At 41.1% G+C, this 16,512-nt stretch overlaps 1 protein-coding gene across 1 annotated transcript; it reads right to left on the reverse strand.

Annotated features, from left to right (window-relative positions):
- Positions 1 to 496: 496 nt before the first annotated feature.
- PLEKHS1 (pleckstrin homology domain containing S1) lies at positions 497 to 15,920 on the reverse strand. The gene is made up of 13 exons (XM_075717960.1): positions 15,806 to 15,920; positions 14,465 to 14,556; positions 14,253 to 14,359; positions 12,849 to 12,983; positions 11,404 to 11,479; positions 10,632 to 10,739; positions 9,850 to 9,945; positions 6,195 to 6,305; positions 5,153 to 5,268; positions 3,642 to 3,851; positions 3,431 to 3,532; positions 1,363 to 1,498; positions 497 to 565 (listed from the first exon to the last, which is right to left on the reverse strand). Exons 1-13 carry the CDS (start codon positions 15,834 to 15,836, stop codon positions 497 to 499), a joined length of 1,389 nt encoding a protein of 462 aa, XP_075574075.1. The 5' UTR covers positions 15,837 to 15,920.
- Between the last annotated feature and the right edge of the window lie 592 nt (positions 15,921 to 16,512).

Here is a 16,512-nt window from a genome sequence, read left to right on the forward strand (position 1 = left end):
AGCCTTCCTTCCAACACTACAGCTCTCAGCTTGCCTTTGCCTTCCTGTAGCTAAGGGTAAACAAGGGAAAACATGGCTTTGTTCCAATGTAGATTGTTTCCACACCACTAACTGATTAGGAGTTCCATATAAATCAATGTAACTCAATGTAAAGAGGCGAGCAGAGGTGTGAACCAGTGCTTTCTACTGAAGTACAAAGTATATATACACAGTGCAAAGGTTCCATAAATGATTTGACCCTCATTTTTTTTCATGTAACTGAAATACATGCCAAAATGAAATCCAAGCCAAACACATGCCATTCATGTCAACAAAACAAGTTATTGGGACATAAAATGAAAATGAAATCCACAATCTCTATTCTTTGTACTTCAGCAACAAAAGATGTCTGGCAGCTCTAGAAGATAAAGATTACCTCCATACACTATATATCACATTCTTTGCCCCAATCTTTTCCCTTGAGCTTTGGCACTTACTTAATCATTGAGGTCTTTTTTCAGGAACATGAGCAGCCTTTAAGATGAAAGATATCTGAATGTGGAATCCTACATACAGTAAGTTTCACCTTAAAAAAGAAAAAGAAAAAGAAACTTTTATAGCTTGTTATATCTGATCAACATTTGTGCTACTATCTGACTTGTATTTTAACTAGCTAAATAAAAATACCCTGTTAAGAGAGATGAGTATTTTTTTTCTTGCTGAGACTGGCTTTCTTTTCTTTAGATGGCAACAGCATCTGATGACCTCGAATTTCTCAGCAAAATTCAAATATGAATGTGTTCAGGTATGGGTCAGAGAACCCGGATACTGAAATATGAGTCCATCTGAGAGAAACACAGGTATGAATATGTAGCAGATCACAGTGGTGTTAAGGCACCACTTAGAAACCTCCCACATTCTTCAAATATACTGGTATCACACAAGGAGATGTGTAGTGCTTGATAACCAATAGGAGGTAGGTGTCTGGGGCTCTGCCCTCAATACCTAAAACCACTATAAGCAACTACACATCCACTGGAGGCAATTGTTTATTTCCCAAAGTTTGCACTTCATGGGTCTTAGCCAAAAAGTACCGAGTAACTAATTTATGGTTGCCTGGTAGTATCTCTTGGGGTTGCTCAGACTCTTTGAGATCAAGTCCCTAAACACAGCAGTGCTGACCTTGCATTCCCCAAATAGCCCAGGAATAAAAGATGCTACATCAGAATGATGCTGAGGAGCTATTTGGTACTGAAGTTATTCATGCCAAACTCAAAAGAGAGTAAACTGGTTTGAATTAAGCCACTTGAAATGCAAAAAGCAACTTGCTTTCTCATTTGGCTTGATTCATTTGACTATCATGTTCAGGGTAGGCAAGCTTACCTCCTTTCTTGTGGACCTGCTGATGAAGAAGTAAGCCTCCTCCACATCCTGGGGCTGCAGATCATTCACAGCCACTATATGGTCTCCGTGATTAAACAAACATCCCAGTCGGCAAGGACCAGTCCACTGTGAGACACTAGGGTATGTGGAGGACCGACAATAAAGCAAACATACAGGATATCCAGTTACTGCTAACAGAATGGCAATGGCTGAAGAGGATTACATTTATGGTACTGCCCTCTGGAAATAACACACAGGTTGAATGACGTTGCAACTTTTTGATCTGGTTCTAGCTAAAACGAAGCTGCTTCATCCATCCCAATGGGTCCTCCTAAAAGCACATGTGACACTGACATTGCAGCCTGTTAACAAGTGGGACTGGTGCTAGCAAGGTCACCTGTGACAGTTGGGGATTCCAGTTCAAAAGCAGCCGGCCAGACTCACTGCAGGTACGTATACACTGTGGCAGATGTTTTAGCCCTATGTTTGACTGAGATGATTTCCAAAGTCATCACAAAAGAATGGAATTAAAACTTATTATCATGTGTTTTATCTGTGATTGATATAACTGCGAGGATCAGAGATCCATTGCTGTCCTGACAGGACCCTTATGGAAATTCCAGTATCTCTTTCCTGCTGGTCTCTGATAGACTCTCCTTGATGACAAGCTATTTAGAATTAGCTGACCTGACAGTCAGACCTAGTGCTCTTTTCCAAATTCTTTCAATATGAATTTCCACTGAGAAAGCTCTGTAGATTTAGATGCAGATCCAATTATTGAGATGGGATTTCCAGTCCCTTTTACAATGCTATTTTTTCTTCTGGCTGACAGTGGCTGAAACAAAGTGATTTGCTGTGCACACAGTGCCCCTGATCGGTGTGAATAGGAGAGCAACAGCTAAAGGCAGTCTCAGTGCTGTGGGGCAGTGAAAGATCAACAGGTAGCACAGGAGTATGCACCCAATGTTTTTTCTGCTCCCTCTTCTTTATCCTGGTCATTGATATTGAAGGTCTAGGGAGGGCACTAATTTCCAATGGGACTACTAAGAAGATGTATGTGCTCTAGCCCATAACACCTACTTATGAAAATCTCGTCTACCACTCATTCCTACGACTGAACCAGTGCTGGGATTAATTTGGAGATAATTTTATGCTGGCATCCAACTCAAGTCAGCTTGATTTATGCAACATAATTTACGTTTTCACTTACAGCTTACAACTAACTAGAGAGTCTCAGAATGCTTTGCAGGTGCTACTACTTACATTACAAAATGATGTGATGGAGGTCAGTAATATGAGGGACACAGACTAATAGGCTAAAGGGGAAAAAAGATAAGAAAAGATTTGATGAAAGAGAGTGAATCACTGAATTTACTAGGTTTGGAAATGGTTCCTTCTGTGCCCATAGGTTCCATGTTGTCACCCTTTCCAGTGACAGACAGGTTTTATGGCTTTCCAAAGGACTGTCACCTCTTTCCACAAAACCCCTTTTTCTTCATAAGACTTAAGTATACATAAGGCGATATAGAAGTCAAATAAATGGGACTTGAAGTCTATCCTTTGTATGCGTTTCCTAATTTTTTACTTTATCATCAATAACAAAGGGTTATTAGCCACCTATATTAAAGCCTGCGAGATTTTTGGTTGAAAGGCACCATTTACCCTATCACAAGACATATCCCCTCACTATATCTCTGAGACATGCAGACATGCCATCATTGTGGTTCACCAAATCGAAGGTAAAACTGACTAGCAGTCATTAGCTGATTTCACACCAACATTAGAATAATAGCTTTTGGGTGGGACTTCATCGCTAATTATTACACAGCATGCTAAGGGATCTCAATTCTATATAGCCCTTTCAACAGCAGTTGAAGTAGAAACTCAAGTACATGAAGAGTCCGAAAAAGCAGAAAGGAATCACTGAAGTACCAGCATACACTGACCTTGCCCTGTTCTGCACTGCCAAAAACATACATGGATCTGTATGTTTGTACACTTCTGTACCTACACTGATTTTCTCTCATTCACATCTGACAGGCACCATCACAAGACATCCAGAACTTACCATATTTGTCCTGCTGCTTCAGTAAGTTTTAGGTAACTGTTAATATCAGCCAGGGGGATGAAAATATCCACCTTCTGCAGCTGGGTCTCATCTGTAACTTGACTGTGGGAGAAAATGTCAGAGATCAGGCACGCTTTACCAGTACCTCAACTGAAATCCATAGAGAAGACATATCTGTCTTCTCTGCAATGAAAATGGCAAAGAGGCTTACCCGAGCAGGATAGACAACTGAACCACTGAAAGTGGTAACGAATTTTGCCTTCTCTGAAGGGTTGGCTGCTGGCTGGTGCTGCTTTCTGGGAGTTTTAGGTCTCTGTTTGCTTCCAAGTCTCTTGGACGTGCACCACTGTCTTGGTGTTTGGGAGGAGACAGGAGCCCATCACGTCTGCACGTGAGCTGGCAACTCTCACCCAGCAACGTACTGAAGAGGAATGGTGGTAAAAAATGAACTGGTTTGGCCATTCCAGGTACTCTTGCTGTGTTTGAAGCTGGATCACACAGCCATCAGTGAAGCAAAGAATAACAAGTCCTTGTAGAATATCCAGTGGATAAAATTACAGCTAAGTAAAATAAACTCCTTCTAAAAATGGACCATAAATCCCAAAATAAACCTTTTCAGTATTTAAAGACTATTTATTAAGCCTGAAAACATTCCAGCTAACAACATGCCTTGACAAAGAAACTGAGTACAGATTGTTGGCCTTGGCTGTACTGGCTTCTGCAGGGATGTAATGCTGTCCCCTGGGAGATACAATGACTCAGATGTGCTTGAATGCTTTTTAGATTTATTTGATGAACCTTATAATGCCTGAAGCCAACTCCCCTCCACACCCCAAACAAGACAGGTTTGTAGCAAAAGCTGCTCTTGGTATATTTTAACTCAGATGGCATAGGCTTATGAGGTTTCTACAGTAATTCCCTCCAGGGGCTCTCAAAGACACAGACGAGCTTGAATAAGTCTGTTGGAATAAACTGGTTTGTGGGTCTACATTTCCAGTTGCCTCCCACTACATGGCATAAGACCTGACTGCTTGTAGGTGGCAGGCCACAGCTAACAGCTAATGACCAGTCCTCTGGCTCAGGAGGTATGGTTTCACTATGTAGGCACGCTTCTCTTCAGTATACTGTGCTATATCGTGGAGACTGTAAAGTTTTCTTGTGGCACTACAACTGTGACACAAATTTCAGGTCTTTCTTTGTGACACGCCAAACACTGCACCTGCAAAGTACACAGCATCAGACCCGTTCTTTGGATGGGAAAATGGAAGGAGATCACCTACTGAGGATCACATAACTTCTTAGATGAGAGCTAATGCCCCATATCTACCTTTCTCTTTTAACTACTAGAAAATGCTGCCTGCTTTGGAGAGTACCTGTCTGAAAGGTTGCTGGAGCTTGGCTGTGGTATCTGAGTAAAGTGGTGGGCTGTTACATCATGAAAAGCTAGAAAAAGTATGAGTCAACAAAAAGCGCTGCATCCTATAGTCAGAGCCTGTCTAAATGCATGAGTTTGCAATGTGAGTTTAAATTTCATGTTGATGAGTTCAAGTTTCACTCTGGTATTCCCATGAGTTCTGAACTTTCTGAACCAAAACCAAAGAAGGACTCAATCAAACAAGATGCAGCCTCTAGATATTGTTAAGTATATGCCACAAATGACAGCTCTATCTTTACTATGGTGTCACTTTTAATTTGCAAAACCTTAATGAAGTTGTTACTTACAGTGATTTCATTGGCATATAAATGTTCTCCTTTACTGGGTTCTTCTGCACTGGCTTCTCTTGCACAGGGATGTCAGACTCAGCTGTAGGGTCAGGCTTTGATACTTCAGTAGTGCACTTTTGGAAAGATATAACAACATAAGACGTAAATATCCTTGCTCTGCCTACAGAAAAAAGATCTTAATTTCCTTATTTTGTTCAGTGCTCATGCTGTTTAAACACATTGGCTAATATAGGTTGGCTTTCCCCAAATAAGTCACTTCCCAGAAACCATGAGCTAGAAGGGTGGTTGAAACTTAGAAGTTAATGTTATCTGGTATTATTGACACTACCATTTGCCTCCCTTTCAGGCTGGGACATAACCAGCTATATTCTAAAGTACTTAAAGCACTTAGATTATGTGACAAAATCATATTGTTAATGTCCTTCAGTTAGCTGTACAGTCTTTGGAAAGAGGCTGTGACTTCTGCAGAAGACTGACCGCTTAGCTTCTCCTGACCACTAATTACATGGGAAACCTAGCCTTCCAAATTAGGTGCCAAGATTTGTTTAAAATTACCAGTATGATTCCTCCTGCTCCCTTGTTTCACAGTGAAATGTAGCTACCAAAATGTTTCACAGAGTTTTTAAAAGTACTGCTTTGTTTTATGCAGGTTACTGATGCTTCTACAGAATTACATTTTAAAATGTGTAAAAATAATATATGGCTACATTTTCTACATGAAGTTTTCACTTTTGAAAAAAAAAAAACTTGTGATACAATAGGCAAAAGCCATTTACAATGAACCAGTCAATTTGGGGAATTTCAATGAAATCAGCAATGTTTTTGTCAAAATGCCACTTTATACCAGAAAGATCCTTTGAGTGAGTCTACTGTATTTTTTCTTGTACAAATGAAAGCTCTATTACCTACTGCTTTATCTACATATTTCTTCTGCAAAGTACTAGTGGTTCCTCATACCAGTTCCTCTTTAGCCCATTAAACATTTCCTGCCTCCTTAGAGCTATTAACAAACCATCAGAACTCACAACTGATAAACTACCTTTGCTAAAATATCGCTGGGAGTTTGGTAATAGTCGTCTTCTTCCTCTTTGATGTCTTCATCTGTATCTGACAACAGCAGATTTTCCGCACTCTTTCCCAGACTTTTATCCTGTTAAAAGAATGGTTTTCTATTTAACAGGTTCAGTTACACAGATTGTTTAACAGGTAGTTTTCCATTTACATGGAGAAGTAATAGAATCAGAAAATATCCACAGAAAACATGGGAAGACATGTTTCTCCTTGAAGAGACATATGCTCAGAGCCAGTCTGTTTTAGGAACAAGGTTTCTGTAGTTGTGCTCCTACTTATACTTTTGAAATCCACTGTACACAGACAAAACTGGCCACTAATATTAGTACTTTTCATAGATGGATTTGTGGTAACCAGGCAGTTGCCATTGACTGCATGTTCACAACCTGTTATTTTGTTTAAAAATAAAGTGGGTTAAAACACTTCATATATGAATCTGCATGCATTTAGGGTCACTTGTGTGCAAAAGATTTTTTATTTGCATTCAGTGCTAAAATCTTTACACTAAGAAAAAAATCTGTAGGAAATCTACAAGTGGATTGGGACATATTTGTCCTTTTTAAGCACCTTTTAATTGCTATCAAGTAAAGAATGAATTTGGGATTTCCCTGACTAATAAGTGTATTAACTCATAGCTCTCCATGAACTAGAACATACCACAGAGGGCTGGAGATCTGACATTGAATCCTTTGTGTCCTAAGTGATATTCTGCCTTCATAAATACCTGAAATACTAAGTTTGCAGCAATTTGGTAGGTCAAGAAGAAATTAATCCCTCCACCAAGTTTACCTTTCTAAGTCACAAAGATTGTCTCCTTGTTGCCTTCACTATAATGAAGTGTATGGTAGTTAGTATTTAGCTGCCTCCCAATACAATTCCCCATGCCATGTTTGTGATGCAACCGTTTTTTATCTCTCCACTTACTTCCTTGGTTTCCATGGTGATTATTTTAATAATTGCTAAGCATGCCACAGAATATATTACTGTTTTCAAGGTAAAGCAAATTAAACTAATTACTTTCTTACACTTAAAGAGAAGAAACTGGCATTGAATAGAAATTAAAGTTGATGTATGTATTTTTGTTCCTTGTTGGTATAAATGACATAAAAAGCACATGCGGTAGGAGTCAGAACAAACCTACAAATGGTTCTTTAAGAAGTGCATAACAAAACCCCAGCAGGAACAAGACTGGCTCTGTGGTCATGATATAAAGTTATGAACGAGTTTCCTGGTGACTTTTCAGGGGCTTTGGATCAATCAAACAAGTAAATATTTGGGGAAAAGGGAGAAGAGGAGGTGATTTTATGAAGTCCTGAGATCCTCCAGCTCCTAGGAAATTTCAGAGAGCAGACAGCACTCATCACTTTCTCAAACTGAGCCTTCAGTCACTGACAGTGGCTACATTTTGCCAAATGCAGTGTTTCCCCTTGGCACCACTGCAGATTATTGGGACAATGGGAAGAAGAAGGTTAAGCTGCAGCAGCGTTGCATTTCCCTAAAGCAGTTTGCCAACATCTCCGCTCCTCCAGATGCTTTACAACCAGAGCAGTGCAGTTAACCTCAGTGTACAATTTTTCTCAGACATGCAGCTAAGCAAGTTCTTTAAGTCTCTGTTGAACCATGGTGTGGATTTACATGAGAAAGAGATGATGGAGAAAATTGGCTGTAGCACAAGATGGAAAGAATACCTGGAGAACAACTGAGTAATTCTCAGTTTTAGACTCCTTAGGGAAAGGGTTGAAAGTTATGTGTCGCCCTTGGAGAGAGGAACCTCTCTTTCAAAAAAATCAGGTGTGTCTAACAGATACTGAAGTTGGGCTCCTGACAAAGATGCCTAGGTGCCTGCAGGGTGATACATGCCAGGGCCTCCTTATTTTGATGCATTTCAGGTATTGAAAGATGTGTGTTGAAATAGCTGATACTGAATTGCTGAGTCAGATGTGGTTTGGTAGCTCCAAAATGTGGATTGAAAGGGAGTCAGGTCCCCAAACCTCTCCTGGGTCCCTGCCTGTATGACTGGACTCAATTGACATTGACAGACCTGTTTTATGAGTAATGGCTACTGACCAAAGAGTTTTCAAGATCTGGGCCTGGATGAGGGAACCACCAATAAAAAGCAAAAAATATCAGATACAAGAAATGTGGAGTCATACTTCTAACAGGATGCAAATACAAAGAACTGATCTGGAAGTCAGCTGTCTAGACATCTCTGAGCAGAGAATAGATCCAGAGATGTTAGCAGATGCTGAACTTATGAGGCAAGTGAAATATTTTTAGCCAATGAACAAACATTTTTGTTTCTTGTTAGCTCTATGGCAAGGTTATTTATTTTCACACATGCTGAAACAGAAATATGAGCTTCCTGCTATTCCCTCTGCTTCAGGCTAAAAAGGTAAAATGCAAATTCCTTATCTTTTAACCCCCATGGTCAGTCTGTCCTAGTTTGAACAGCGGCATATAATACCCGCTCTCTGAGGCACCATAACTATGAGAAGAATTAGTGAATGAGACAGCAAAGGCATGCGTAAGAAAGAGACAGAAAGAGTGCCTTGGTATGCATCCAGAGCTGCACTGGTTAATCAGACTAAGGGCTAACTCAATGCATTTCAGAGCTCAGACTCACAATTGAATTATTGGAGCCTCATAAAGTACCGTGTGTCAGCTGAACTGTGCTAACTGCCCATGGAATTGCAATGTAGTTTCAGCTATTTTCACTACTTTACACTAAATTTAGCTGTATTATCTCATACTTGCTGCCAGCCTCTACACATGGATGGTGACTACAGCACATGATTTACCACCCTGTTAGCTCTGGTAGCAGAACAGATTCTTTTGCCTGTATCTCAGCTACTCTAGATCATAGTCCAATGCATAAACTGCTAATAAAGATGGGTTTAAACTCAGCTGCCAAACTACATACTGGTGTGATGGAGCCCTGGTTGTACCTTCTTTCCTGTTGACTCTGCTGCAAAGGCAGTAATCCAGGGCAGAGGATGGGTGAAAACCATCTGAAACTGCTGCAGACGTTTGCTCAGGGAACACAGGTCAGAACACTTAGCCAATAATACATGATAACATTCATCACTGTATCTTTTTAAATCATTCCTGCCAGATATGGACACTAAATTACTTGAAGCTGTATTTGTGCTTACAGAAGGTCAGTCCTGAGGTGCGCCTCAATTTAACAAGCCCTTGTTCTGTAGTTCAATTATATTGATTCAATTACTACTGGCAGAGGCTGCAGAAAGAAACCATTTAGGAAGACTGTGGCACAGCTGAGAAATGTGATGGGAGGAGCAAATCCTCAAGCAGTGCAACTTCAGGGTTTTCTTGGTCAAGTTTGTGAGAGCTGCCACAAGTTGCAATTGTTGCACTCTGAGGATCTGCCTCTAAGAAACAAAGTAAACAAAGGGTATTTCAAGCAAGTCCTTAGAAGGTTATTTTCAGTGCTGAACAAGATGACAGACTAATTTTATTTAGGAAACTTTCATAGTGAAAACCAACTCAGTGTGCTGGGAAAGTAGATGAATAATCTATAGTTACAGATACTCAGGTGAGATACGAGCCAACAGTCACTTCTGCTGACTGAACAAGTCAAGAGCTGTTTGATTTGTTCTGCTTACCAGGCTTGGAAAAACTCCTCTTCCTGAGTCACATGGAGCCTGATGAGGGCCAGGATCTGAATTAGGCCTGATCTTGTCTTCTGAGGGACCATTCTCCTGCATGCAAAAGAAAAAAGTTGACTCCTCCTAAAGGTGCTTCATCTGCATTCAGCTTCCTCCAGCTGGGCCATTTGGACACAATTTTGTGACTAGAGGAAAACAACGTTCCCTTAGCTGCTATTCAGCCTGTCACCAGAGGACAGGGACTTCAATTGCTCTGGGACAGCAGCAATGCTTTCCTTCCTTTCTATTTAAATATTGAGGGGGAAGATCTCCAAGGCACAGAGGAACAGGACCTGAACTCCCCTCTAGGCTTTATAGCCTGAAGAGAGAGACAAAGAAAAGCACAATCACAAAACAGGAGGAATGTGGGAGGCAGCTGCCAAAACAATCATCACATGGCTTTGCCAAGGCATGTCAAAGCAAATCTGCAGGGGCTTATTTTATGCCCACTAATCTTTGCCAGTCAGTTCAGACAGCCAATGAATATCGTTTCTTATTCCCAACAACACCTGCCTTTACTTACATGTGGACTTTCCCCAAAAGTCTTTCTTTTGTGGGGACTCTCTGATGTTATCATCCAGGTCCTACTCAGGAACCCCACCAGAGAGCAGAATAAACCACCCAGGCACCGATTGCACAAGCTCTGAAGAACTTTTGATGGAAAAAAGCAACTATACAAATCAAATTTCACAGTCACCCCTAGGAGCAAACTCATTATAAAGGATGGCTAGTCTGTTTACCTTCTGGTAGCTTTGCCTTTCTGGGAAACTGACTGTATCTACAGAATTCAAGAATAGTGGCAAAGATGAGGGCCGGCTTCTGACTTCTGGATTTGGAAGATGTTGGTCCTAGAAATGACAGCAGTGTAAGAAGACAAGCACCTGATGGCATGGACTACAATGTACCAACACACCCCACTAGTCCAAATTTTACTTCTAATGGCTCAGAGAGGTTGTCTACATGGCATTTTTCAGGCAGATATAAATCTGCCCTGCTTGCACTTTGAGCTGAGTGGAAGCTGTAGGGATGTAAGTAGCTTAGTGCTGAGTCTGAACTAGTAGGCCTGGCTAGCTGACAAAGTGCAGAAACTTGGGCCTGAGTTTGAACAAACAGCTTCCAGCTGCTCCTACATTGACAGACTAGATGTGGGTCAGTTTGTAAAACAGCAAGTAAATATAACCAAAAAGCACACAGTAAGAATAACACACAAGCTTTCATTCTGATGCATCAAAGGTGCAATTCATTGCAGCATATTGTCAATCATCTAATTTCCATGTTGCTTACTCTTCAAAGAGATTCCTTCAATGTAAAATCAATCCCAGCGCAGACAGACTGTGCAATGCCTGCTTAAGGCATAAAGCCAGGGTTCAGGAATTATATGGAAAATTCATTTCTGATTAACCAAGGCAAGAGCCAACTTGCAAGGCCAAAATCATACAAATTCCTTTGCCCAGGTTTGAAATTTTGTTACATACTTCTTTCTTTGTAAAATCAAGTGCAGTAATGTGTCACCTGAGGGCAGCATCCACCTCTTTTGGCCTCCCTGCAGATTGAAGATATCACACTGACCCAGTCCTCTGTTTCCTGCCTGTAGGGTGGAACAACAGAAATGAAAACCTACTCACAGGTAAAACACAGGGAAAACCCATTTCCCTACCCATTTCTTCCTATGGGGCCCAAAATAATGCTTCCTGACATCAATGGGGAAAATCTGCACTTTCCTTTCAAGAGAGTGCTCGAGTGGCCATAGCCAGATGGCAAAGCTTGACCTCAGAGAGGTGCAGCCCAGGACTGGGAGCTAAAAAATACGCAGGGGGGGCTGTATGTGCATGCGCAAGAGACACAGAGAAGGAAAGAGTTGGAGAGGTGGGATGGCGCTTTCTGCTTCATTTTCTGTGTGTAATGCTGCTCTGCCCAGTCCTGCCATAAAGACAGCTAGCAAGGCTTGGGAATGCATTTGGGCCAGCAGGACCAGAAACATGCCATGAAGAGACCCCTGAAGCACTGTTTCGTGCTTGCAGTGGATTTAGTTGGATTAATTCTGGAACGCTTCCCACCAAGCATGGGCTGTGAGAGCAGTGCCCTAGGGGAAGGTGTGGGATGGCACGCTCAAGTAACGCACAGGTATGTGTTTTTCTTCTGTGTTTATCAGCATTTCACACATCAGCTGCTCTTCCGCATAAAGGCAGAAAAAAACCCAACACGCTGGTTGTTGGGAAGCTGAAGAGGAGAAGCTGGCAAGCAGTAGCAGAGGAGCACTGTGCCAAATGTCCTCCCTCACCTAGACAAGCTTTGGCTGATCACCTTGACAGCAGCAGTTTCTGCCCTTGCTGAGGACTGGACTGCAGCCTGGGAGAGCAGGGAGCACACCACCGTGCTGCAAGTAAAGGCCCCAGTCATTCCTTTTGGGATCTGTTTTCCCTTGGGGGAATTTTCCCCTTCAATCTGCTTCCCTTGATTAACAACCTACTTTCCGGGGCAAGATTATTTCCTGTGATTTATCCATAAGGAGCAGAAGCTTTCCTAACTCCCAGAAGCTGCTGGGTGAGAAGACAAAGCTCTCTGCTCTTCCTTGACCCTTAACCAGTAGAGTTTGATATTGCACTGCCACACTGATGAACCGCTGCCGCCATCCCCACTCCCAGCCGCATGCTCCCACTACACTCACATGTTGGACATTGTAACAGTGTGGCTGCGGGGAAGGTTAGCTCACCTGTCTGAACCAGCAAAAAATTAACCTAGCCACAGGGGGGAAAAAATGACATAGAAAAGAGCAGTTTTCCATTGGATCAGCCAGCTGAATTGTTTCATCCCGGAGCTGTGCCGTCAGTAGCTGAGACACAAGAAGGGATGGGAGCGGCTGTGAAGGAGTAGGACCTTGCCTTGGGGCAGTGGCTTAGTGTTACATTAGCTTAACTGTAAAGACACATTGCATTTGCACATCTTTCTATGCTTACCTGCTGCTCCCAATGAGGTAGTAACATCTGTTTCTAGTACTGATAGACATCACCTGCTCAGGAAGGCATTTAAACATCTTCCTCACTGTTTCCACAATTTCAGAATTGCTTATGCCAACTTCAATATTTATGATTCTGTTAAGATAACCATATGAAATATCCTATATAACTATACATACATACATACAAACATACACACATGTGTATGTGCATATTTTACTCTAAACACAGCATAATATGATGAGATCTGCATGGGAAAAGGTAAACATTTTTCCACAGAAAAAATTCTCCAGCAAATAAGCGCACACATTCAAAATGGATGGTCTTTCAATGAAGAAAACTTCCAAGCAGAAAAATAAAATCAACTTTTGCAAAGACTCGTGTCCAGATTTTCTCTGGAAGAAAGAGTCTGTTGGTCTAACACAGAATCTTGAAAAGAAATGATAGTAAAAAAACCTCCTGGTAGATGTTTTTGAACCACTACAGAACAAGACATTTGATTTGAAACTAATTGTATATTAACAGTGTTTTAATGGAGGGGAAGAGGAACAGACAAGTACTTTTAATGGATACTTAAGTGGAAGCACTACTTCCATTAACTTCCAAGAAGTTAAATTAGTAGAAATAATAACAACAATAATGATGGTAATAATGTAACCACATACCACTGAACAAGCTGGAATTTTTTCAAAACCTTCACAATGTAAATCTTTTTAATGGAAGAGGCACAACAGCCATATGTGTCCAGTGACCTCTGTGCCTAACAATTCCAGGAGCCTGCAGTATTAAGCTCTAGGTCTGACTGGTAAAATCCTTACATTTTCCTTTATGTTTACTGTTTCCCTTCTATGTATCTCATACCACATGTGACATGGTAAAGGGTGCTAGTACAAAGACAATGACACCCAACCTTGCTGCAGTGGTCACTGTGCTGAGAGGAATAAAATGATGAACCCAAATGAGCCAAGCAGAGCAATTTCCTGGCAGAGTAAGCGGCAGTGGGGCAGCCAGCATCAGCCCAAAGGGCTACATGAAAGCCAGGAGACCTCTGCACAACTTGCAAAGCACTTTGTAAAGCCATAAGGTGGGAAAGGTTGCGCCCCACAGTTAAGAGTGGCATAGCCCATCCTTATTTGCGTCTGAGTGAATGCATAGCACCGTCCTCACAAGAGATAAAATATCTTCTACTAAAGGAATACAGCCTTTGGGATCACGGAGCCAAGATGTCTGGTTTGCAGATACCACATCACCACAATCACTCACATAAATGTATCAAATGTCATCAAAGCAATGTAGGATTTTTACTTCTACATATTTCATACACTGTAACTTGCACCCAAAGCCTACAAAAGCCCAAGGGATACGTGAGTTAAAATAAAAAAGTGATGCATTTGAGTTACATACTGATCAACAGCTATGGAGCCTTTTATGTTCCTGCCTTTTAGATACTTCAGGATGTAATCGCCCTTGCTGGATTTGGACAGGATGAAAAAACGCCTTTTCCAGGAATTCTGCTGGAGAGAAAGTAATTTGTCTCTCATTAAAATTCAGGATAGCAGAAATAACAGATGCTTGTTGAGGAATTGCTGGAATATGACTAATCTGTGCTAGTATACCTGTGAGCCGAAAAGTTGAAGAGGTGGTGATTTGATGAGGAATCCATGCTTGCAGACACCACCTTCAGGGCAAAATGTATTTTGAGTTCTCACTAATCAAAGAGAAATGAACAGCACCATTACTTAATTTGTTGTCAATTAATCTCTTTAAAAGGCCTGCTTGAACTGGAAATTGTTGCTGAGCACTGGGCTTCTGTGCTTAAATGGCCATAAAACACATTACAATGAGAGAAGACAAACACAAATCAAGGCTATAAAATATAGGGTCAGGCCATGCTTCCCTGATGTCAATGTTACCGCTAATAACTGGCCCAGATGGTAAACAAATGATAGCGACAATGTAGGGGGCTCAGAAGATACCATGAGCCTCTGTCTTATTTAACTGGTCTTATTTAACTTCTGGAGTCTAGTCTTATTTAACTTCACAATTAGTGATCTGAAAAACAGTAAGCAGCCCCCTAATGAAATTTGTGGATGGTATTTAATTTGGATAGGTTGCAAACACAGCTAAGGGTAGATCATCTTACACCATGAATCATGATGGGACAACAGGAAAAAGTCTTACAAGTAAAATATGAGCTAAAACCTTGTGGGGAAAAATGCCTGAATGTATTTGTTCACAACCTTGCATACTCGGTGGCCAGCTGTGGTTTAAGATTCACATTTTCTAATTACTGGTGGATTTCTGATCAAAATTTCAGTTTTATTCATGCACTTTAACACCCAATGATAGGAGTGGCAATCTTACTCCATTTTTTAAGCTATAAAGTATATGGGAAATTAAGATTTTTTAAGAATCCAGTGACTGAAAGGAACACAGTCAACTTCATTTTGGATCTTCCAGTAAGGGACAGTAGAGATTATACATAAGTTCTGGGAAATATAACATGACCAAGCTTTGTGGTGATGCAAGAAATGGTTGCTTCTGAAATCCCATTTACTACTGAGTTCAGTGGAAGTAAGGCTTCACCATCAGTGCCTTGGAGATACTGAGTGTATCTTCCAGTTCCCAGTTAATTTTTAAGGATTTTAACGTTTTTTATAAATGTCAATTCAACCTCTGTGTCAGGGACAAGCAAAATTCTGCTATAAAGGGAAATGCTGCATTTAGGACAGATCCTTTAAGGAAGGAAGCAGAGGCTCAGAATTAACACACAGTGTAAGCCCAGATGAGATCTCCAAATTTTTCAGTATGCTATTTTCCCCTGTTTTTCACCTATTGTTTACCACAAATCCTTGGCAGGTGGAGGGCAAAGAGAATGGTATCATATATTGATAAGAATGGATTGAAACCTGATTCAACCTTACTACTGACAAATCTTAGTAAGTGGTATTTTGTACCTTCAGAACTTCTTTTACTTGTAGAAGCCATGCTGATTGTTTCTTCTACCCAGATAATAAAGAGAACAAAAACCTTGAAGCTAATTCCTTTTGCTTTGCTTGCTGCTGAGCAGCATTCCACTGCACGCACGGTTGCCTGAGAAAATAACAAATATCTCACAAGTGTTTATTTTCATAGTGATGACTAAACTATATAAAATAAACATAGAAAAATCTATAACAAACTATATAAATAATCATAATTATTATTCAATTGAGCATAGTATTATACATCATAATATTTTATATTATAAAATTATACATGTTATAATATAACATATTATATCTTCCAGTCTTGTTTAATATCTTTATCAATGATCTGGATGAGGGGATTGAGTGCACCCTCAGTAAGTTTGCAGATGACACCAAACTGGGTGGGAGTGTTGATCTGCTGGAGGGTAGGATGGCCCTGCAGAGGGACCTGGACAGGCTGGACTGATGGGCCGAGGCCAACTGTGTGAGGTTTAACAAGGCCAAGTGCCGGGTCCTGCACTTTGGTCACAACAACCCCATGCAACGCTACAGGCTCGGGGAAGAGTGGCTGGAAAGCTGCGGGGGAGAAAAGGACCTGGGGGTGTTGGTAGACAGCCGGCTGAACATGAGCCAGCAGTGTGCCCAGGTGGCCAAGAAGGCCAACAGCATCCTGGCTTGTGTCAGGAATAGTGTGG

The sequence above is a fragment of the Pelecanus crispus genome, chromosome 10, assembly GCF_030463565.1.
Source record: "Pelecanus crispus isolate bPelCri1 chromosome 10, bPelCri1.pri, whole genome shotgun sequence".
Lineage (NCBI taxonomy): Eukaryota > Metazoa > Chordata > Aves > Pelecaniformes > Pelecanidae > Pelecanus > Pelecanus crispus.